A 24,250-nucleotide genomic window follows, 5' to 3' on the forward strand; every position below is an offset into this window, starting at 1 on the left:
CAGACGGTCTTAGCCACAGTGCGATTAACTTGTGTCTCGCTCAGAGTCTGGAGCACAGGGACTTGGTGCCGGAGTCGAGTACATTTGTGCTCTATTTCCTTTGCCAGCATTGAGAGGAAGTTGAGCTGTAATCGAGTTAGAATAATTGAAGACGTAAATACATTTATTAAGATGTAGTGGGGCTGTGATCGTCTTACAGCTATTAGATGTGGGGTAGGTTCGGCGGAAGAGGAATATCTTGTTACATGTTTGATTCTTTCAGCTCAGGCTCTTATAGTTTATTGTTATGCGATGTACAGAGACACAACAATTATACTAGAAAGCACCACTTCAGTAATGATAGCTTTTCAGTCTGGGCTAAAATGTTTCCATGCAGCTGCAAGAGGGAATGTCTGATGTAAATTCACTGAGTGGCCTAATATATGAATCCCCACTCAGTGTATGTGTGATACAGGGGACAGTCAATTACTAGAGTCTTGACACATTACTGAGATTGTACTAATAGCTTGGAGAAAATTGACAGCAATAATATCACCGTGTGGCCATTGTCAGCTGCTGGCTTGAAGGGAGAACTAAACATATGCTGTTCTTTCTCTTCTATCATTTTCCAGAGGTGGCTGTAAACGTCAGTCTATTGAGGACTAGCTAGAGTACAGCTATGAAGGCAGTCAGTAGTCTGCTGATACAGGGTGTGAAATACCTCTCATTGGAACTGTGTAAAAGCAGAGGTCATTATTTCATTTTATATTTAAAGGAAACCAAAAAAAAGGTGAGAATAAGCCTAAGACCAGAGTCAAAGAGACCTGGTAGTGGAATTTTGAGGAGTGCTTATTTAATCTTAACTGGCAAATGGTACATACACTTTTGAAGTTAATTGTCTGGCAAGATAAATCAAGCAAGACATCATTTTCAAGATGTCTCAGGCAAACTAGTTCATAATGCAGATGATAAGGCCTGGACCCTTTATCGAAGATATGTTGAAACTGAGAGATGGTGCTTAGATCACTATATTCACATTCGTAATTATACGATCCATTTGAGGTTTTCAATAAATTAAACTGTTTAAACAATAACCTTTGACTGCTTATCAAACTTAATGCATTAAAACATAAAGTGAAAGAAGAGGTGTACTGTTTTATTCAGAGGTGATGTTGAAGCAAATCAGCTCTGCTCACCAACAAACACTAGACCCATAACAGAAGGACGTTGGAAGTTTTTTTTTGAAGTTTTTATTCAAAAAACGTCAAAGAAATGAACAGAAATAAACCTTAAGTAACAATCTACTGAAAAAAAAAAGTCTTTGGCTTTAACAAACACTACGAAACAAAAATACAGAGGAAGGATTCCTTAAACTGGACATACAAGTTACCACTGGCAAATGTGTGGCACATGTAAAACAAAATAAAAAAAGAAATTAACTTTCATATAGATATCTCTATGAAAATCTTTTATTTCCTCAAGCTGTCTGTACAAAACTCTTCATAAATTATTACTTTTTCATATAACTTAATGACTGTTCAACATGGTGGTTACTTATATGAGCATTTTTTTCTTTGATGCACCTTTCCAACTCTTGACCCAGATAGTATGGCACTTGGTTCAGACACCACTAGCAGCATAAACCTCACAAGACTCAACAGTATTACTTCTCAGTCTCAGGCATTACAGAGAAATCTCAAGTATAGTCACAACGGCCCTTTACTTTTGTAGCACACTCTAGCCAACTACAGAGGAAATGCTGCTGCAAGTCTGTCTGGACTGGAGACAAAGCAACACAGATGTTTGTTTTAGGAGCACAGATCCAGTGAATACCACAACGCTTTGTTATCATTGGTCTTCAAGAACTTCGATCAGCCTCTGGAATCTATTGCCATGAAAGCAGCAGTTCTTTTGAAACTATGAAACTGAATGTCTGAACATGAGTAAAAACATGCTCTATGCACAATTGCCCTCATAATGATTACGATAATACATCATAAAAAAATTAGGTTTGAAGAAAATCAAAAAGTATTAAAAACAACCTGAAAGGAAACAGCTGTATGTGGCCAGCTCCTGAGCGTGGCATTTGGTCTGGAAGGGCGGGCAGGACCTGCTAACCCGGCCTAATACAGAGGAGAAAGGAAACTCTGAGGTAGATAACTGGTCAGACCGACCACCAGGTCGAATCACAGGCTTCTTGGAAGACACCGTAATCAAAAAGCCTGCTTTCATCTGCTATGATCAAAGAATAATCAAACTTTAGCAAAAACATGATCTGTTGTGCTGCGCCATATCAGACCAGATTGCTATTGTATCATTGTGATTTCATAGTTTCGAACTGTCTTCTTTCCTACTTAATTGACAATTTTCTGTTGCATTTTCCACTTTTTCTGTAGTGATGAAACCCATGTGTGGCACTTGTTGGATCCAAGCCTTCCTTCATGCTTGTGTGTGTCCATACTTTACTAATACCTATGATAACTGAATGTAAATGTACAAAAAAGGCACATTCTCCAAACTGCAATCTAGTCTTGCAGAGTCAATTATATCCTGGTTAAAGAGACAAATGATGCTATTTCCTCAGTGTACTAGCTCACAGTCTTTGGTGAAGTAAACTACAATTGAAAGTGCCAAGTTTGTTTGTTTCCTATCAAAGAGCGAGGTGCAATAAAATCCATATATTCCTCTCAATTTCCCCCAACTCACTGAACTTTTGCCTAAGTTGTAATACAAGGCTTTGATTAGTTTTTGCACAATCACAAGTCCATGTTTGCCTGTTAGCATTTCAAATAAAAGTGAAAAAGACACACCCTGTCAAAATGACAGTGAACATCACCCAAAAAGACAGAAAACGACCAACAAACAAAAACAAGTTATCCCCTGTCTCATTCCCCCCACCCCAGTAAGTTCATTTTCAGCTAATCTACAACACCAAGTAATCAAAAAGGCAAGATTCAAAAGGTGATCTTTCAGCAGAATTTCTACCACATTCCAACAACCAGAGACATGTAAGGTCCTCTGATTAAATAAAAATTACATCCTATTAAAATCATCAGATGTAGAGTCATTTCATTCAAAACATTTTTTTGTCTAAAATTTCTACTTATATTAGTTTTGGGAGGGGAAAAGCAAAAAACACCTAACACAGCAGATTTAATTATAAAGGAAAGCCCTATATAGCTGATTTACAAGGCAATAGCTCTCAATATTTTTTGCTCATTGCCGGCCTCTGTGGTGGTCTGTACAGCTATTGTATGGAAACTATTAAGGCAAATTTTATCAGACAGCAAGATCAATCTAGAGCACTAAGAGAAATCACTTTACAAGAAAAAACACTGAACACTTCACCATAGCAACACTCACACAGCAAGCACAAAACATCATTTTCAAGATGTCTGGCTGATAAATCTTCAGAAAAAAAAACACAAAATAAGAAGAAAATCATGAAAATATTAACAAAAGACATATTTACTATCATGCACTTTGAACAACTAGTCACACGATCCTTTAGATTCTTGTATCCTGTGGCAATCCTTGGTAAAAAATAAACGTTTTGTATTATCAAAATAAAACTTTTTTTAAAACCTTTTTTTTTTGTATTTTTTCGATATAATTAGCATCATTTGATGAAATCAATCATTTATTTGCACCTTCTGGAACTGATACCAAAAATAGTCTCACTTATTCTTTTTATAAACATAAGGAAATAATTGCAGAACCTGTGCAAAACAGTGAAAAATCCGTAGCGTCCATTGCATTTGAGGAAGCCATGATTGTTTTAGCTGTTGTCCAAATGTTACCTCGGTACTACTTGGTTTGTTGATAGGTGTATGGGGAATGATCACCAGATGACTCCACTTGTGACTGTGCACTGTTTTCCTGGAAGAGAAAGAGGGTAAGATAACCCTAATCCTCTGGTACTGCCATTTTGCCAACAATGAGCTGTTCATTCATTTACACACATCAGGCTACAGTGAGATTACTGCACTAACCTCCACAGGAACAGTTGTTGTCTGCATGTGTGCGTACTGCGGGATATAGGCTCCTTGCATAGCTGTGTTCGCGGCCATAAACTGAACAATGAAGGAAACACAAACACAACCAAAATCATTCTATGATCACAACATATTCTACTAGCCATGACCTAGAAACTGCGAGGCCCTTCCTACAACATTACTCCCCACATTTGTGTCATGAGCGAACTCATGTTCTGACCCCATGCAGCGGTCTCTCACCGTTCCTGCGCTACCCATGGAGAGGTGACTCATCTGCTGCGTGAGGGGGGCCATCATGGAAGTAGGCTGCAGCGACATAGACGGGTCCATAGAGGGCGATAACACTGCTCCCTGGAACAGAGAAGTGTGAGCGGGTGAGAGGTAGTGTGCAGTGGGTGGAGACTCGAAAGACATGGAAGGAGTATTGTGCTGTAAAACGAAAACATTACTCAGAGATCGATATGAGAGAGGCAGAGAGAAGAAAGATGATAGAATTCCACAACAGAGTGATGCTGAATATCTGGGATGGATAGGCTGAAAATGGAATAATGCTCTGATACTGCCCTTTCTAGATCATGCATCATGAGTTTTGCCCTAAGACTGGATTGCAGACAAAGAGGGGAACTGAGTGATCTCACACTTTACATCCTATGCCCACAGCAGAGGGTGAATAGTCTCAGAAGTTTTACAAGTTGTCGTAACTCAGCCTATTCGGCCTGAGGCACCTACCAGTATTTTCTAATCTAGGTTGGCTCATTTACAGAGCAGGAAAGTACATTTCTCTCTCAGTTCAAAACCATCTGTTAGAAAATATTCAGCATCTGTCATCAAATGCAGAGCTTTATGAAGCATCTCCACAGGTTTCTTTACAAACACTTTACCACCCTAAATCCTCAATGATCGGTCTCACCTTATGTTTATGACTACTAATCTTCTATATCGTGCCTGTCTGTTTACATAACAATGTCTCAATTCTGTTATAAACACAGAGGGAAAAGTTTTGCGGAAAGAGGAGAAGAAAAGAGAAATGGGGGAGAGAGTCAAAGGATGAAAGAGAGAGGAGACAATGATGATGAAAAGATGAAGAAGAGAAGAGGAGTTTGCTCTTACTGGGTGCTGCATGATGTAGGACTGGTGAGGCACCCAGGAGGGGTTCTGCACCTGGAACATCACACACACACTCTGTAAACACACTGGCACAGGACATATGCTATTTCCAGAGCTCACACGCTACTGTGATTGGCACGGCGACAAGCATGAAAGGCCACGGTGCCCTTTGCCAGGTAGTTAACCAACACCTCTAAAAACCCCAATGGACATGTTTCTGTCAGGCGACGACACATGATTAACAAATATATACAGTGCTATACATACAACTGATGAGTGGATGTGAAAAACCAGTTCACAGTAGTTTATAAAGTATTGCATTCTTTGTTACATTATCAAAGCTACATATAAATCCTGGGGGAGAAGGATTCAAACCTGGTATGTTGAGACTGGAGAGATATAGGGAGACATGGACGTTTGAGCAATCATCCGGTTGGCAATACTGTATGGAGATGGGAAAAATCTGTGGACATAGAATAAACTGTATTAAAGAAGTATGCAAGTAAATGAAGTGAAACAAAATACACTAACCACTCAATACAATCTAATCTCCTTCTGTAGCTTACCCATTTTGCATAGCAGCTGCATTGGGGTCATATGTGAGTGTCATTCCAGCCTGGGGGCAGAGGGGGGAACAGATTGGTCAACTAAACTGAAGCAGGCAACTCCAACACATCAGCAACACATATCATCATACAGGTCTGATTCTCATTAGCACCCGTGGAAAGCCATTTGTACCTCTCATAGTAATCAGAGAGAAGAGCACAAAAACTTTCAGTGAAACTACAGTTTAAGTACACATTGAACACTGAACACATCAATGTTTTGTCATCTATAGGAGACCATTATTTTTGATTAACTGGTAGCAGATCTGTTCCCTTCAGCTCGCTTATATCTCCGACACCCTCCCGTGTCACATCCTCCCTGAGGGGGGCAGAGGGCAGCACTTACCAGTCTAGTGTCGCCATCTCTCGCCCAAGCACGACCGTTCTGTACAAATTTATTCTGGCTTTGCCTCTTTTTCTGCCCACCGTCAGCAAACTTACACAGCAAGGGCTCAGGGGGTGCTGGAGAGGGAGAGGGAGAGAGAGAGAGACAGAGAGAGAGAGAGAATGAGACGAGAGAAGCTTCTTCTTTTTTTTTTTTTTTACAAACACTATCCATGCATGGTGCTGTCTGTCGTGCTTTCTGTACAGTCAATCACTCCCTGAGCTGGGCTGAAGCCTGGGAGTGGGCATTTACTAGCCAGCCTGGGAACACAGACATCTAATTTGGCAGCTGTGGAGCTGTAATCCCCTCCCTTTCCTAAAGGAGGCAAGGCCAGCAGAGACTATTTCAGTCTAATAATCCAATTAAAAAGCTTAGAGTGGGAGTGGAGGCCACACAAGGCAGCTCTCTCTCTCTTTTTCTTTCTCTGTGCTCTGCCACTTAGCGCTGAGTGTATAGGAGCTCTTCACCAGCAGACTTACAGACTCCTGCTGGGAGCAGAGATCAGCTGGCTGGCCACTTCATCCTGCCTATACAACTCCACCCATTAACATTGTACACATTATAATCATTACAAGCCAAATGCTGTTATTTCCTCTCATGATGTGGTCCTTACGCAACTTCTTGATTTGCTAATTTAGTCAAAATAAAGCTATGGTTAAGCCACATCATTTTAACATCATTGTAGAAAATAACATTCCTACACTGCTGCATCTGCTAATAATTCATAAGTGTCCATGTGTCTTACCTGGAACACCTGGAGGTGTCTTGATAAACTTTCCATTGAAGTGAGAAATGACTGCATCGCATTTCTCAGTTGACTCCATCCTGGAGTCATAAAAGACATACAGAGCATAATTAAATCAATGATAAATGCAGTAGCAAGTGTTTCATGCTGTGGGTGAGAGGAAGAGAAGGTGCTTTCCAAGAAATTATCCTTTCTTTTTGAATGGGTGGATCAATATGCAGGACTTTTATCTGAGCCCATCGGCAAGCCCAAAGTGTAGCTGAGGTTAATGTGGTTGTGGAAACAACATGTAAGGTCTTGACCACATGGGCCACACAGAGCTATACTCACACACACACACACACACACACACACACACACACACACACACACACACACACACACACATTCCTATGATGCATGCACAGATAGCGTTTCTGCTTTGTGAATCAAGGGCCTGGCCTTTCAGGTTTTTCAGTCAAATGTCTGGTTATGCAAGCATGACTGGAGGGGGCCCACGTTACCACTATAATTAAACCACGCCAGTCATTATGAAACTATTCTTCAAAAGAGTTTCCATTTATCCACACATTAACTCCTCCTGCTCCCCCTGTCATCAACAACAAAGCATTGATTTTAGAACAACTGAAACAAAGCATGTTTAAAGTGAGTGTTAAAGCGAAAAACTTTATGTTGAACTACAGGGGATTTTTTATGATGTGAAACCCACAATGACCAACAGTAATTTTAATCTTTAATTAATTATTAATATAAATTATTAAAATATTTAAAGGTGTTACATGTAGCATATATATCATTGTCAGACCATGGTTTAGAGAATTGGTAGCCTCTATCTCATGCCAGTGGCATTGTTAGTGCCAGTGATTCTCAAAATGAACACCACATTTCCCATAAACCCTGTTGCTTCCTGTCGTAAAGGGGATATTGCTACTTGTCACCCCTCCCCCTCCCCCGTGTTACTCTGTGTGCGTTTGTTTTCTCTTTCTCTTTACTGAAGAGTATAAACAGGTTGGAAGGGATTTTTCCATAGTTCCTTTCACTCTGTACCACCATCTGCCATTGCAAGAAACTCTGAAAGTTTTACCTCCGTTTGAACAGCGCCCTCTTCCTGTTTTGTGCTGTAAATCGATCTCCCTCTGTGCCACACAGCAACCCAGCAGATTTTCCACAACATCCGACCCGATGGCACATGATATAAAATGCTGTGTAGAAGCTAGTGGAAGCTGCCAATTTTGTCAGCGATGGGTTCTCTTTTATTTTATATTATTTATTTAGTTTATTTTATTTATTTATGGCAATTACACCAATGTTTCAAATTTAATGTAGTAACAATTTATTGATGTTAAAATGCTACATGTAGCACTTTTAAAAACCTGTCTCTTAGCATTATTGGTTTCTGGTTAACGAGTCATTGTGAATAAACTACATAAGCATCTGACCTGGCAAAGCCCACTCCTCTGCTGGCTCCATTGGCGTCCCTTAAGATGCGGGTGGATATGACTTGGCCGAAGTGCTTCAACATGTTCTCCAGCTCCTGCTCGTCCATAGACAAAGGCAAGTTGGAGATGTACAGGTTTGTTGGGTCTTGCTCTTGTTGCTGCACGGTGATAGAAGACAGAGAGGAAGCCAGAGGTGTTGGTAATGACACTTTAGGATACGCTTTGAACACACCTGGAAACATACCAACATTCCTTTGTAGTATCACATTCATGTTGTTTCCAGTATCATGCAGAGTGGAAGGCGGAGACAGGGGATTTCAGAACGGTTTCCTTCCAAATAATTTCTCCCTAGCAGTGGCTACACATTAAATACATCAGTGACGGGGTTAAAGCTCTATATGACGCCTCTGCCTGTCTCTGCTTCTTCCTGTCTGTCTCTGCTGGGGGTTTTAGGTAATAAAGGGTCACCATGAATAGTGATGAATACAGATTTGCATGCAGCCCACGGCTGCTTGAGGCCCACATCAGCTGATTTCTTCCTGTATTTCAATAGCATCAGCAGAAACATAAGACACGGCTACGGGTCCCTGGGGAGCGGCCGCTCACCATTAATATTCATCAGCGTCCTGCTGCATTCAGAGCCAGCTACAGGGATGGATTGGATTACTAAAGTAATACGCTGACAGAAAAATCAACATCTCACTATTAGGGGACAAGGAACGAGCCCCTGGCCTGCAGTGCAGCACCCAGAGAAGGTGTTCAATCAGAGGGATTGGTTCTGAGGTGACAGAGATGGAGGGATAGATGAGAGGATGGAGGGAGGGGTGCAGGGACGTATTTCAGCACCACGGCTCTGGCCGGCTCTAATAACTCTAAAGAGAGCGGGAGACCATCGCTAACACTCCTCCCTGCTTTTCACACGTGCATGCACATGCTCACATACACGCGCAAATTATATCCAAGGGCAAAAAGACCGCTTTACCACTTTACCCTTTATAGTTTGCCTCTTAGATGACAGGGCCAAGCATTCATCCTGTTAACTGCCACTAAAATGTCACCGCAAAGAGGCAACTGATAAATTGTTAATAACAGGAAGCCTATTTCTTTTGTGTGTTGTTATAGAATAATAAAAACCTCCATTCCTTGATAGAAAAAGAATACTAACCTTGTTTTCTATTGTCACATAGCTTCTATTCTAGAAGGAATCTTAGTTGTGATTTATTTAAAGAGGTTTGAGTGTAGGGTGAATGACCACATGTTTTATTGATAAGTCACCCAGAATAGCCTTCCTGCTTTAAGACTGACTCCATCATCATCTGAGAGAAATTTGGAGGAGAAAAAATCCCTTCCAGTGCGTGTGCAGCAGCTCTTAAAAATGCAGGGACAGAAATTTGGCAGCGAGATAAGACATCTGTTTGTGCTGTGAATGGGGTCACCAGCCAACCAGTCAGTCATTAACTGTCATGTGACTGAGGCGTGCTTGCAGATGGAGAGCTGAGGAAGAGAGGTGCGGCTGATGGAGGGGGAGTTACTGCTTGCCTAGTCTCAGAGAGAGGGAATATGGCATGGTGTGCTCTAAAAAGGATGTGATCTACTGTAAAGATGCCGTCCTTTGGCCATATAGCTAAAGGATGCTGATTGTCATAGTGGATGTAAATCATAACATGAAACAATTCCATTCTCTAACAAATTAAGCCACACAGCTTGATAAAACATTCTCATTTAAATAATTCTATAGGATTTTCCCTATATTACACAATTCTTGTGCAAATGTGAGTGTGGTGTGTCCCTTGCACGCATCCAGAGAAAGGAAAAGACATAGTCAAGTATCACGAGACACTCATTCATTGAAATAACATAAGGTGAAAAGACAGGAAACTCTTATCTGCCGACTTCCCACCCACCTGCCTTTGAAATAATAATGAGGGAATGCCTATTCAATGGTGCCAAGGCAGAGAAAAAACACTTTCAGGAAAAAGGACCTTTGTCGGAGAGTCCATTAAGCCCAAACAAGCCTCGGCAATAGTGAGAATAAAGCTGGACTGAAAGGCTCCAACTTTATAATGGCATTTACCTTACACAATACAAAGATTAAACTTAGGCATGCCCCTCAAAGCAGCTCTATTTTAATTAAAAAAGTTAAATGGGTGCACAGAGGCATGTCAAGAAGCTCCACAGATCCCCAGACAGGGAATTGAGGCCAAAGTGTTCTTGCTTAGCGCTGTATGGGAACTAATTTCCCTGACTTTACTGGTTCCCGTTACCATGACAACACACAATTATTTACTTCCTTTTCTGCTGTCACAGAGTGTAAACTATCTCACCTCATGTTATTACAGTCCTATTTTAAAGCTCTTCATTTGAATGTCTACTGTATGACGTTTTTGACAAAAACTCTGTTTATAAGTCTACGTCATATCTGTAAAGTGTATTATAAGGTTGAATAGCTGTCATCTCAATTACATTGAGCAGGATTAATGTGACAAACTATAGCTCCAACTTGTCTGATCACACTGCACTGTAAATCTTGTCTTAGAGTACAGATTCCTAGAACAAGAGCACATTTATTTGACTTTCTGCACTGCAGATTAAGTGAAACTGTTCAACACCTACAAGGCCGATGTGTTTAGCTGTGATTCATGCTATGGGAGAGAATCCCCCCCCATTGTTTTTAACATGTTTGGAGGATGAAGCCTCATTTGCTGGATCCAGGTCTAGAAAGGCTAAAGTAAAATAGTCCAATACTAGGAGGCCCTGGATGTATTAAGGGTGCTTTGGAGGGGACAGAAAGACTGGTTTCTGCTCCCGGAGAGGCTTAGAAGCACATCCCCAGGGTGGATACCTTCTCCAGCACGTCACCCTGCTGTCAGCACAGAGCCACACCAGCCTCTGCACCCCACAGTCTGCCTGTTGGCGCCATTCACTCCTCAAAGCCTTCCAAAGCCTGGCTGGGAGCTCTCAGCTGACAGGATGCCATTGGGAACCATCACAGATGTATATGCACACACACACTTGCAGAGAGACACGCACATACATAACGAACCGTACACACAAACACAAGCAAATACATACACATACCTGTACAGTGAATCACACATATGCTCCAAAGCAAATAAACACGCACGCACACACACATATTTCAGATTTTCTTCAGCACATGCTTCCTTCATGATTCACTCAGTGATCTCAGAGTCAGTGAGAGGTCTACACACCAAGTGCAGGGGCACATACGTACTGCAGTCGAGGCGATTCCTGTCCTGCTATTTAATACCACGAGGATTAGGTTTTAGTTGCCTGACCAGCCAGATGAAGGAGAAACAGTGTAACTGGGGGAGTTGTATGAGCGTGATATCAGGATTAGACTGAAATGTATCCTCACCTTTGCCATCTGAGCTTGGACACCAGTGGTCTTCAGGGCAGCGACAGCTTTTTGAGCTGCAGCGGGGCTGTCAAAGTCCACAAAGCCGTATCCTGAGGGACCAAACAGTGCAGAGTTAGGACAATATACTACAGCCAGCACAAATAATGGCAGGGTCACCGTGTTGTGTGGGGCGACCTGTGCCTCTCTGTGGCTCCTGGTGGTGGTCTGCCTGTTTATTTGTGGATATACGTTGTGCTTGTATAATCAAGCTTGGGTGTATGTATGTATATGTATATGCATATTTGTATGCATGTATGTTGTTGTAAGTCTACCTAACTGTGTATGGGTGCGTGTTTTTGTGTGTGTGTAAATGGAGGCAGGAAAGTGCTGAGGCTGCAGATAGCAGTGGTGACGTTCATGGCTCAGGTCAGCTCTTTGTCCTCGGGGGGTACAAACAGGGTGGACCGATAGTCCCTGGCCTCTACTGTGGCTGCTATATTTAACCTCTTTGAGCTCATTGATGGCGAATGTGCTGGTATTCTTTCACAGAGTATCAATTGAGAAATGGGTCACTAGAATTTAAATGGCTATCCTTCTCTTGTTATTGACATTAATCACACACTAGGAGTTCCACATGCATAAATAACAGCAGAAATAATAGTAGTCTGGGATAAGTAAAACTGCATTCAGTCAAACAGAGGATCTCGCAAAACTTTACGGTCACACAAGATTATTCCCGAAGCCATCCCCGAGTTCTATTTAAAATTCACTTAGAGCTTTACAAGGTCTTTAACGGTGTCCCCTTTCACTGAGAGCCTTCGATTAACTGGCATCTGTATAATCCAGAGGAGAGTGACAAAGCATTCTCTTAATCCCATCAGCGCTAGATAGAATCAGTAAGTCCCGCTTTAGTCAGGTGGGCAGTCTACCAGGACTGGACCGGAGCCAATGCTGTCACTCAGCGGAGAGAGGAGGAGCCGAGGACCTGTCACTTCCTCCCAGGACCCACCCACAGCAGTGACACACCAACAGTCAAGGGCTGAGGCTTAAAATAACATGAGCTGGGTGGCAGCTTTTTACCAGCCTGTCAGTCTGTTTCCTGACTTGCCCGGCCCTTCTGAGACAACTGCATAGCTGCTGAATGACTTAAGCGAGGCAGAGCTGATTTCCTTCACAGCGTTGTCAAACCTGCTGCATGAAACTGGGGTCGGCCGCAAGCTACATCATTCATTTTTCAGCATATTCCATAGTCTATATAGTATAATGACATCAGGAGGTTTAGGTAGCATATAACAAACTGGAGGTCTACCGATTTTTGGTAAGAACAAGTTATATTCTGGCTCACAGTGAGGTGTTGTGGTGGCAGAATATCCTTCATTCTTCTTTTAAAGCTTGGAGGTCCTGATTGACCACTACTTCTTGATTTGTATGCATATTTAATGAGAAGAGAAAGAAAGTAAAATGAAATGTTACCCAGCAGAGAGATATGCTGGAAAGGACAAGACAACCGTACACACCTTTACATTTGTTTGTAGTCTTGTCCAGGATGGCCTTTGTTGATACAATTTTGCCATACCTAGGAGAGGAGCAGAAAGGCGAGGTATTGTTAGCTGGATTATGCACCAGACAGAGGCAGTTATAAAAGACACAAAGAGGGAGGCTTGTGCACGAATTTATGACATCACTGTAAAAGTATGAGAAACAGGAAGTGGTTTCCATGTGGAGTTGAAAAGCTCCACCAAGCGAGTGCAAAGTTAGACAGGCCTATCCCTTTAGCCAAACAAAACTTGTGAATCAAATATAACATAGAGATACAAACAGGGAGAGCAAAAAATAAATATTGATATTCCAACCAGTTCAAGCGCAAAAGTATTCAGCGCTGCACTGCGTGGTATTAAAACTGAAGAGAATGTGTATAGCACTTTCTACATGTACAGCCTGACAGCGACAGTGACATTTCCCAGTTACATCCTGTGTTGTTGCCGCTCTGTGGTAGACCATCGCTGCCAGATCTGACAAACGAATCCTGCCCTGACCCCCAAACATGCTGCACTTCTTCTTCTTAACCCAAATGAACAGGGTGCATGCAACAAACACAACCACAACCACATATCCTGGCAACTTTCTCTTTACAATACCCAATACTACACATGTAGATACAGACAATCAAGCCCAATAACAGCAAACGAACCCCCTGTATAGAGATAAGCCCTGGAGACAGATGATTAATGAGGGGATTGGCTGAGCTCTGACATGGCAGGACACTTTGTGCAGGAGGCCGCTGGATGACAAGAAGGCCATCATCTTGACACTGAGGTATAGCTCACAAGCTCCTGACAGATCTGATGCGTGGCATATTTTTAACTACTGAGCCGGTCACATGGTGCCTCTGCAACTAATCACAGACTGTGGATTAATAATAACAGTATGAAGTAGGGCTGAAAGATATTGATAATAAATTGCGATTATTTGACAGAATATTGCGATTGCGATTTAAACTGCGATTTCATATCATCACAAGTATTTCTTGTCATAAATCTTTTAGAAAGAAAAGTGATTTTGTTTAAAGAAAATACATGTCAGTGTGCAGGATTTATTGAGTTTAAGTATGATGAAAGGTTTTTACTAATATTGAACTTGAATTACCTGGAGCACTAAAACACCTTGTTTAGAAATCCAGTTTGGACGCCTCCCTCTCTTAAGCAATTAATTGCAGCCTCTGCGATTTGGAAATTGCACAAGTTCATATTGCAATTACATTTTTTGGGGGGGATTAATTGTTCAGCTCTAGTGTGAAGCTACACTGAAATAGAGGGAATGGCTTGCAGCGTCCACTCTCTCCGTCTCCTCCTGAACCTCTCTCTCTCTCTCCGTCACACTCTGCGTGTTTGAGTGTTGCTGTTCATTCACGATCTAACCCACACTGTATTTGCTTCTCTAGGCTGGCGTGACCTTACGCTGTGCTCCAGTGGACTGAGAGCCTGCAGAAGGAAGGGTTTCCACTAATTGACTCCAAATTAATCAATCACAGGAATCACCGTGCTGTCAGCTCCAGCCAAGCAGGCAGCCCCAACACCGCTACCTCCCCACCCCCACCGTCCGAGCCCGAGCAGCACATGATCCAGGGATGTGAGATGGGAAGGGTGAAACGAAGAGGTTAAAAAAGGCAGGGGATTACCACACCCCGTCTCTAATCTAGGACACGGAGAGGTTCATCTGTGCGAAGGGACACAGCTGAACTCCCAGTGGATTGTCATTCTCTTAGCAGTTCAAATCTCACACTGCACTTATTGCCACGTTATGCAAAGACAGAAAAGGGCTGTAGCAAAAGGCCATTACATGTCTGCCTGGATAGAGTGAAAATTGTAATTTCCATGAAAAGGTTACATTCAAAACATATTGTTTATGTCTAGTCCCTCTTTAAGCAAAATTAGTTATTCAGTGGAGCTCTGTGAGGATCTCTGGTATTTCAATAGCTTCCCATAACAGTCTGTTGCTCTGCAAGTGAGCTGCATGGTGCCGTCAGAACCTCGGGAGCTTGAATCACCTAGAACGTTGTCTCTGACAGAGAGGCAGCACACAGAGCAAAACATGTCTCCTCTCCGCCTCGCTCCCATCCCACTTCCTCTGCGGGATCCAGATACTAGTCCCTGCATTTTATTGATTCCTGGTGACACTATTTATGACCACAGCGCTGTTAGTCACTCTGGTAAGTCATTCTGTTTGTCTGTTTGTCTGTTGCAAGGCAACAACAAGGTTTCACTAATAGTGCAAAAGAAAAATCTCCTTTTCAGTCGAGTTAGGCGGAGCTATAGGAAACGGCTAACAAAAGATGCAAAAGAGTATGTCGGTTCAGATATCTGCATCTTTGGGTTAGTTGTGGTCACATGCATTTAAATTTTGGGAGCAATTTCATTGTGAGATTAGAAGCAAAAAATGGAATGCTAAGACAAAACCTTTTTTAAGATTCTTTTGAGGGAATTTTTGCCTTTTTAGACAGAGCCTGTTGTCCCAGGCCAGATTCCCAGCCAGGACATGACAGTTCCATGGTATGTTCCCTAATCAACTGAACCACCAGGATGCCCCACTCAGTCAAAACCCGTGCCAGTCACATTGTGTACCACAGGGATGATGCCCAGGCCCTGGCTTCAAATCATGAACTTGTAGTAAATGTCATTTCAATGAGGCATTGTAAAATTGACAATTTGTGTTCTGAAATCTAGTATTATTTCTAATAGTTCTTATTCCAAGAGTCTCTGAAGAATGGTTGTACTGTATACCATCTTCTGTCCTACAAAGCCAAATAGACCTTAAAAATATTAAGTACAGGTGTTTTTTTTTTACATTGGTATATGTCCTCAGCCCACCAGATCTTAAGCTAACCAATGTCCATCAATGCTGCGGACATGACAAATTCTTTAAAAAAATATATACAGGGTCAATAATTGTGCATTTGTTTCATGATATATTTTTTCCAAATCGCCAACTATATTATACACATTGAATTTGTCTCATTTGTCAATCCCTCTCCCTGATGTGGGACATTTTCTCCATAGTGGTCACCTCACATGCAGGTTATCTACTGGAAGGAATGAAGATAAGGACAACAGTGAGGTATGCAAGCTAGGATGTACCCTGCAGTCATAGGGAGATATATTAGTCAGGGATTAGGCTAAATACAACACTGGGTAAAAGAGCACGAACTTATGACCTTTCCTTCATCTGAACTCTAATCCCAAATCTTATAGGCCTATGGTTATAGCAGCTTTGCTCTGACAGTACCATCAAAACTGTAGGACATGATCAGAATGCAATGGGATCAGAAACAGTTGTAGTCTGATATTGTAAAATACTTCTGTACATTAAAGGAAGTAAATGCGAGCTGTATTTAATGTTACGTTGGCATCTGAGGGAGGTTAAAAATGTATTTTCCATCTCTTTCCTCATCTCGTCCACGCTTCAAGAATCTATCCATAACTGAAATATGAAGAAGAAAAAACATCCCATTTAAGTAAAACAGAAAGTTAGCTGAGGTCATTATCACATTTTACACACTTAATAAATATTTCTATTTTCCAGAGCTCTTTTAGAAGCTTTTATTTATTTGTATTTGTTTTTAGCACCATGCTTTATCTGTCTAAATCTTCAATAAAATATAGGTGTACGTCACTGCTGAGACCCTATTCAAAATGCAACAGATTTCTAAACAGTCACAGAATGTGCTGGAAGCTTGGGAGAATGGTTCTATGTGCTGCAAAGTCAATATCGCATTGTGAAAATGGGGGGGGTGGGGGTGGGGGTGGGGGTGGGGGGTCTGAGACTCAGAAAGCAAAGTAAATGGGATCTCCGAGTCACCAGGGTGGTCTTTCTGCTCGGCCGATATAAAGCATTCAATGCACAAAGAGGGCTGTGGACGAGACCGGCGTTGTCAGTGTCTCTCCTTTATCCCCACATGTGATGTATGGACGCTCCGTTGCTGTGCCCCACATACTGTCAGCTACCTCATCCTCTCTGCTCCGTCCCTGCATGGTCTTCAAGGTCATTTCTCATTTCATATTCAAATGTAATGGCCCTGCCTGCTATATTGTTGCTGCATTTGCCATAATCTCAAATATACAACCCCCCCCCTTGCTGTCTGACCATGCTCCCTGCAGGCAAAAACTCCACTTATCATTAACAGCTGGTTACTTCTGAACTCTATTCTTGGAGGACGTTAAGACCGGCCTGTGGGGCTCAATTTGTCATTCAGTCTCACTGTATTAGAAAGAGAGACCAATTTACGATAGCAATAAGCAGATCAAAAGATGTCGAGGATTTCTGTATTACAGTGGTAGCAATCATGGAACCCCCCCCTGTGTATCTATCCCACATTAGCACTGAGGCAGCCAGTAGATAATTCTTCTTGACTGCTATAGGCTTACAGAAGACCAGAAGTGAGAAATTGAATCATGAAATGTCTCTTTCAATAACTGCTTATCACGCTGTTCCCTAGGCTTTCTGATGGCTTCAAAGACAAAAAAAAAAGTCCAAACCTCCACTGCAGCAAGCATGTAGCGGGACGTGTATAAAGGCATATTTCATCTTAGTGTTTATATCTTATTTGTATCGTAGCATTGTTTTGTAGCATCTCCCTAAATGACAGCTACTGTGTATTGAAACTAGACTCTGAAACCAGCTGGCCTTCGAAGATCAATGGATGATCAATAGCTGATAATGATAAGAGGAAGAGCGCTACTCACGGCTGACAGAGCTTGACCAGGTCATGGTCTGTGGTGGCAGGGGGCAAACCCCGGATGTAGAGGTTGGTTTTGCTGAGCTGTTCCCAGCCTGCAGTGCTACTGCTGCTGCTGCTGCTGTTGTTGGTGCTGGGGCTAGGCGGAGCCATGGGGTGTGACGATGGGGCAACAGGTGGCTGGAAGAGGGAGGGAGACACACAATATTGGGTCGAGTCCAAGTCAAGACAAAACAACAGCTTGCTGAGAAGTGTCCGCATTAGCAAAAAAAAGAGGGAGGGACAAAACAGATGCAATTCTGAGATCCTAACAGACATAACATGATAAGATCCTACTGCGTATGACTTCATATATACACATGCACTGCTGTTTGGCTCCAGTATGGTTTTGATTTGCTGACAAAATATAATGCAATATTTATTGAGCGAAATGTAACAGAATGTGACAACTGACCCTTATGCATGAAATTTCTCTACATCAGTGTGCATCGGAGAAGAGACCATCTGTTTTTAGCCTATGAATCGTTGTGTGGCCAAGCTAAATCATCCATAGTCACACTACATGCAAAAAGAAAACAAAAAACAAAAAAAAGAACTGTCTGGATACTCCATCATTTGTATCAAGTGGGTGTCTGTCCAGCCTAAGGATTAATGTTTCACGGTGCAGTGATACATATCTGCAGAGCAATCTCCTTCACAGCTTAGCAGTCAGCACAATCATGGTCCACAGGGGCCTGTAGCTCTGACACCGCTGTGACACCGAGAGCCTGAGTGTGTGAAAGGAGCCATTCCCAGGTCAACATAAACAATCATATCCCCAGTATAGCGCCACAATGCTTGACCTAAACACTCTCATTCAGGGTCAGTATGGCTTCAGTATGGCTCTTTGCCCGATGTGGCCAAGAAAAAAGGGTATACCACCCAGATAATTAGTGTTTCTTGCTCTGAAACAATATATGATATACAGCGAAACATTGTCGACGTGATGTTTTTCACATGGTATTCAGTTTCAGTTCATTTTCAAAGTGTAAAGAAATCACATGGGCATTTCTGACAATAGCTGTTGTGGTCCTGACCATCTGAGAACCCCCCCCGGCGATTGAGCAATGTTGTGCGTCGTGTTTATAGGGACGCAGTTGCCCCGGTCTGCAGAGAGCTTTCCCCTTCAAGGACTCTTCCCCTTCTTTAGTGTCTGACACTGATTATCCTCCCCTCCTCCCCTCCTCCCCCCTCGGTGGAATCACAAGAGAGGAAGCTGATGGAATCCCAAGCATGAGGCGGTGACAGGATTGAGCAACCCAAGTCTGGACCCAAGCCTAAGCAGGAGATCTTCTCCTCTGACCGACCGCCTCACATGCCCCAACCGCGAAACCAACTTGACCTGCTGTTCTTGTGGCAGATGTCCTCACTCTCTCAACCCTGCGCCAGTTAATTGCTCTGTTTGGCATGTTCTCAATCACGAATTTGAAATACAAAACTCATGATGTGTTTTCAGCGTGTAGTGCATACGTGAAAAACAACTACCCTCAAACATTAACTTTAGTTATGATATGAACATATAAGCAAACGCTGATCAATTGCGTTGTTCCATCAATTAACGGTAAAGGATTACTCCTCTTTTTCATGTGATAGATGGTTCTTTGGTCCAACAATTGTCTAAGGACCTGGTGAAACTGGAATGTATGGTCTGGCTCTCCAACAATGAAATAAAACAGCAAAAATGTTGCTACTGCTGTTGCTAAATGAATCAGTCACTGGAACATTCATGAAATGTTTTATTATTCTTGGCAAAATCACCTTAAATCTGCTCAAATCAACAAACTGAATGATGATAACTGCTAAAAATGTGAAACATGTCACAGTTGCCCTTATGACTAACCCTTATTTACCAGCAGCATGGCAGTGGCTAAATTTTGCTGATGCTATTACCAGGACACAAAATCATGCATTGGTTTCACCTGGTTCTTAGACTACTCTGAGGGCAAACAACCAACTCAATATCAAATAAAAAAGAAACAGGAATTCCTCTTTAAGTACTCTGTAAACTTCTTATATAACCTTATTATGAATGTGATTCTCAATTTGGCCCCAAAAGTCAAATACTCTGTGATTTCCAAATGACTCCATTAAACTTTTGTGTCAAAGGAATAGTAGTAGGTACAGAGTTTATACTAGTTCAGTGTTGAAGTCTTGATCTTTTCCTTTAATGTGTAAAATTCTAGCTCTCCGTCTTGATAGGCTTTTCATTCAAACTGATGCAAAACAGCACAAGCCTGCAATCATACCTTATTTCTCAGGATCTCAAAATATTGGTTCTTCATTGAAGGACCTGAATAAAGCGATTTTTCATTGAAGGGGATTTTGAATAACAATACATGTTGAATAATGCAACAGACCCTGAAGATAACGTTGAGCTGAAACTCAACACCCCAGTATTCCATGTTTATCCTGCACTCCTTGAGTGTTTGGGTTTCGGGCGTAAATCTCTGGTGGAATCTATGAAGAACAATAATTTCTGTCTCATACCAATATCTTCATTACATTATTGTCTACAACAAAAGCTGTAAAAACTTGAGCTGTAGGTTCAGAGAAGAGGAAGAAAAACACAACAAAAAGTGGGTAAAACAAAGATATATCTTCATAATGTATTCATGGATAACCCAAAGGCAGGTTTTTCAGTAAAATTGAATATACAAGAATGTGCCATGTAGCTACATTCCAGCTATTAGCCAGCTGTTATGAAGCTGCTACTCAAGCATTATGAAAGTGTTACAAAAGCTCATGTCCATGTTAAGGGTTATGAACTTGGTACATCTAAGTCCTATTGCAATGAATTGTCACATAATCACTCAGAATATGCAAATGCAACCAATTCAGCAACATAATTTTAGGCTGTGAGGAGCAATATAAATGCCAAAATAAGATGAATGTCTATAAATTCTAGAGCACTACCTATATAAAGGTTGTTGGCTGGAGGATCTTATGTAGTGGAATAGTCAGGTAACACAACATAGAACCATAATTAACATTTATGAATTGGTCAAACACAAAGATGCAAGCATTATCTGATGAATAAGTCAGTCAAATACACATTTAAAGCTAGAAATTACATGTGCTCACTATTAGAGAAGAGACTGATAGAGAATCACTGAAAAAATATTCAATGTAGTTCAATGTAGCAAGGAGGAGACTATCAAATATTGTCAAGTCTGACAGGGAGGCAGTGGTGAAAGACAATGAGAAAGAGGTGTTTGGTGTGATTTGGAAACTTCTCCTTAATAATCCAGATGAGAAGGAATACAATTCATTTCTGAAATATCTATATGTCAGGTATAGTCAAATGCTTGAAAGGTCAACTTCTACGTGTCTGTAAACTTTCCTGCTTGAATCAATTCACCTTAATGTGACACATTTAGAAGAATGTTGGGCTGTAGATAGTCACAATGCAAGTTAGCTCTAAACTCTTGACAGTCATCACTGTGATCATCGCAATCAAACGCATTATTAAGGAACTGTAAATAGGTTTGCCCCATAATGAGACAGGTGAAGCATAGCCTGCATTCCAGTAACTGATTAAAGCATGTGCACCAACACACACACACACACACACACACACACACACATACACGAACAGAGAGAGACAGAGAGAGAAACCATCCCACTGGAAGGCAACAGGAAGTGTGCTCCTACCTCCAGCTATATGTGGACAAAGACAATCTTTGAGGAGAATACCCGCAAACAGAGCCCTCCATTTTCAGAGTCTGGGCTTCATGTGAGAGTGCAACTTCCCTTTCTGTGTGGGACTGAAAGCGTATTTGTTTTCATACATCTGCCTGACTACTCAGATGCTGGACCGTGAGAGACCGTGATGAGGGAGAGGACGGCATCTTATCAGCCAGCTCCAGACCAGCAGAGCCCGTCATATCCGAGCTGGAAATGCACAGGGCTTCCAGTAACAGGCCTCGCCCATGGAGCTCTAGCCACAGGCTCTAAGTGTGTGTGCACTATTAGGATGACAGCATGAGCATGACTGTGAATAGTACAGAGCCCTCCAATATGCTCACTCACATCTACCATGCTGAGGGGAATTAAAAAAAAAATCTATATGTAACTGGGACAAACTGAATGCATGAATGAACAATATTTCACTATCCATACATTTTCTATACAGGCCTACTGAGAATCAGAATACAGCAAGGATTCATAAGTAGATCATCATATATTTATTTTGAGAGGGTGGGTTAATTGATATTTTATGAAACTGACATTCTCAAGTCTATTCTATTGGCTATTTAGTTATTCCATAGCCTATTTAGGCCTATTACACTTAGGCTACATGTTGTTCAATGAAATACAAGCTAATCAAAATCTACAAACCAGGCAAGACTAATATAAATTGGTGAAATTTGTTTACAAACTTCTGTTTAGCTGTTCTGTGAGTGGTGTTTCCAGCCAGCTCCTATGTATTTGATATGTAATCCACAATAGGAAACGCTATTCGAAGTAGCCTATATACTATTTACTAATATCCATCCGCATGTGATCACCACAGCATTAAACTAAACAACAAAGTAAACCCAACTCATAAAACTTCAGATCCACACAGCCAGTATTATACCTCCCAAACACTATTTGACCTGGACCATAGTCGACCGGCAGTATTATCATTATATTTAAGCATCTACACCTCACGTCAGACGAGGTAAACACGGACACAGAATACTGTCCTTTTAAATAGTAGATGTAAACTGAAGTAACTTTATATGCTCGTAGAGAGTAACAGTTAGGCTATAAACACGATTAGGCTATGGAAAGAGGCAGTGAGCTATTTCAAACAGACCTGTTTTGCGACTTCCATGTAGTCAGCTTTGTGGACGTGATGTCTGAAGGCTAGCCTTTTGTAAATAAACGCGTATTTACCTGCTTGCGATAGGGAGTCCTCAGTGGGTTGCCAGTATTAGCAAAAATCATCCTCAGTCCGAATAGAGAAGGTAGTTTTTTTTCTAGTTGCCAATTTCTAACTAAATGTATCCAACGAGTGATTTAAGTAGTATCAGTTTTGACCACATAGATCTCCTCCTTATTCCACTAAAGCACACGCGAATAATATTATATACATATTATATACATATCCTTGTAGTGGTCGACTATCCGGCAATAGCAATCTCCGTAAATTGTCCAAACTTCGATTGCCCAACCCCGTTTGTTTGACTGGCTTCATTGATTTGCAGTCAGTCCTACGCAGGACAGACCCTGCTACGGCGGGAGAAACCATTCTGCCATCCGGTGTAGGGGCGGCCGTTTCACAGTGTTCCCAAAAGACATTACAATTCGTGTCTTTCTTCTATTTAAGTGAAATTAAAATAGTCTTTAATAAACTTTAAATATATGTCAACGCTTGTAAATGGAAACATTGACTATGTCATCGAAACAAACAAAATTAAGATATTGGTTCACCCTCTGTTGCTGTTCATGTAGTCGGGAATGCATACCTAACATTCCACCGTGCGGCTCGCCATCATTGTGATATTTTGATCAGTTTCGGTTATATTTTCCCCTCGATAACTTTCACCTGTAGCAAATGTTTGATGACAACTGTAGTAGGCTACACAGCGATTTAGATCACAACATAATCATATAATCACACATGGATGCCCTGTTTACTACACAAGTGAGGCATCAAACATTGTACACTAACCTACGCTAACCCAAGCATCATGATTAACTGCCGTGGTTTGTATAGATAATAAGCCTGAATAGATGTTGGTTCAACCAAAAATCAGATAGGCTACTAATTCCATTAGTTTAGAGGTTGTCCGTGTAAACGCTTCCATCACACACACTTTTAAAATGACACATGAAATATTAAAGTAAAACTCACAATCCAGAATGTAACCAAACATATTTGGATCATATGCACATAAGCCTACATAGCCTATATTAAAAGTATAGTTTTACCCTTCACAATGCAAACAACTTGAACATGGGTCTATCCTAAATTTAAGAATTCTTCTTATTATCATCTACTGTTAGCTCTTGTATCAAGAACCATGTCAATCAATTTACAATGACAGAAAAAAACAAAAGTCTCTAAAACCATGTTTGGGTTTAAGTGATGGGGCTAACCTCTTGTTTACAATAGGATTAAGGATTAGGTTTCACAGTAGACTAAAATTTTTGTTGGAAGAGATGACTTCCATGATGGCTTGTGCACAATAACAGTGAAGGACCTGCTGTCTTGGTGTGAGTGATTGTGGGGGCTTTAGTGAAGCAGGTAACACCAGCAGAGAGAATGTAAGGGGGACAAGCTGGGCTATAAATCAAAAGCAATCCACCCACCACTGTCACCTGCTGATTGGAAAACCAACACTGGTGGTAGAGAATGTGAATTAATGGCGACCT

General features: G+C 41.5%; 1 protein-coding gene across 1 annotated transcript; it reads right to left on the reverse strand.

The window, feature by feature from the left end:
* Positions 1–1,221: 1,221 nt before the first annotated feature.
* rbms1b (RNA binding motif, single stranded interacting protein 1b) lies at positions 1,222–23,060 on the reverse strand. The gene is made up of 13 exons (XM_071913703.2): positions 22,769–23,060; positions 17,856–18,028; positions 13,134–13,192; positions 11,635–11,726; positions 8,256–8,413; positions 6,817–6,896; positions 6,033–6,148; positions 5,648–5,697; positions 5,457–5,544; positions 5,085–5,135; positions 4,215–4,325; positions 3,972–4,052; positions 1,222–3,858 (listed from the first exon to the last, which is right to left on the reverse strand). The coding sequence occupies exons 1-13, from the start codon at positions 22,817–22,819 to the stop codon at positions 3,787–3,789; spliced, it is 1,182 nt and encodes a 393-aa protein (XP_071769804.1). The 5' UTR covers positions 22,820–23,060; the 3' UTR covers positions 1,222–3,786.
* Positions 23,061–24,250: the final 1,190 nt, after the last annotated feature.

The sequence above is a fragment of the Centroberyx gerrardi genome, chromosome 10 (assembly GCF_048128805.1).
Source record: "Centroberyx gerrardi isolate f3 chromosome 10, fCenGer3.hap1.cur.20231027, whole genome shotgun sequence".
Lineage (NCBI taxonomy): Eukaryota > Metazoa > Chordata > Actinopteri > Beryciformes > Berycidae > Centroberyx > Centroberyx gerrardi.

Excerpts from the sequence above, each read along its gene's own strand:
- rbms1b (XM_071913703.2), bottom strand. The coding sequence starts at position 22,819 with ATGATTTTTGCTAATACTGGCAACCCACTGAGGACTCCCTATCGCAAG. Across the intron at positions 6,897-8,255 it reads AGAGGAGTGGGCTTTGCCAG|GATGGAGTCAACTGAGAAAT; the intron begins GTCAGATGCTTA and ends TTATGACTCCAG. Across the intron at positions 3,859-3,971 it reads CAACAACTGTTCCTGTGGAG|GAAAACAGTGCACAGTCACA; the intron begins GTTAGTGCAGTA and ends TTTCTCTTCCAG.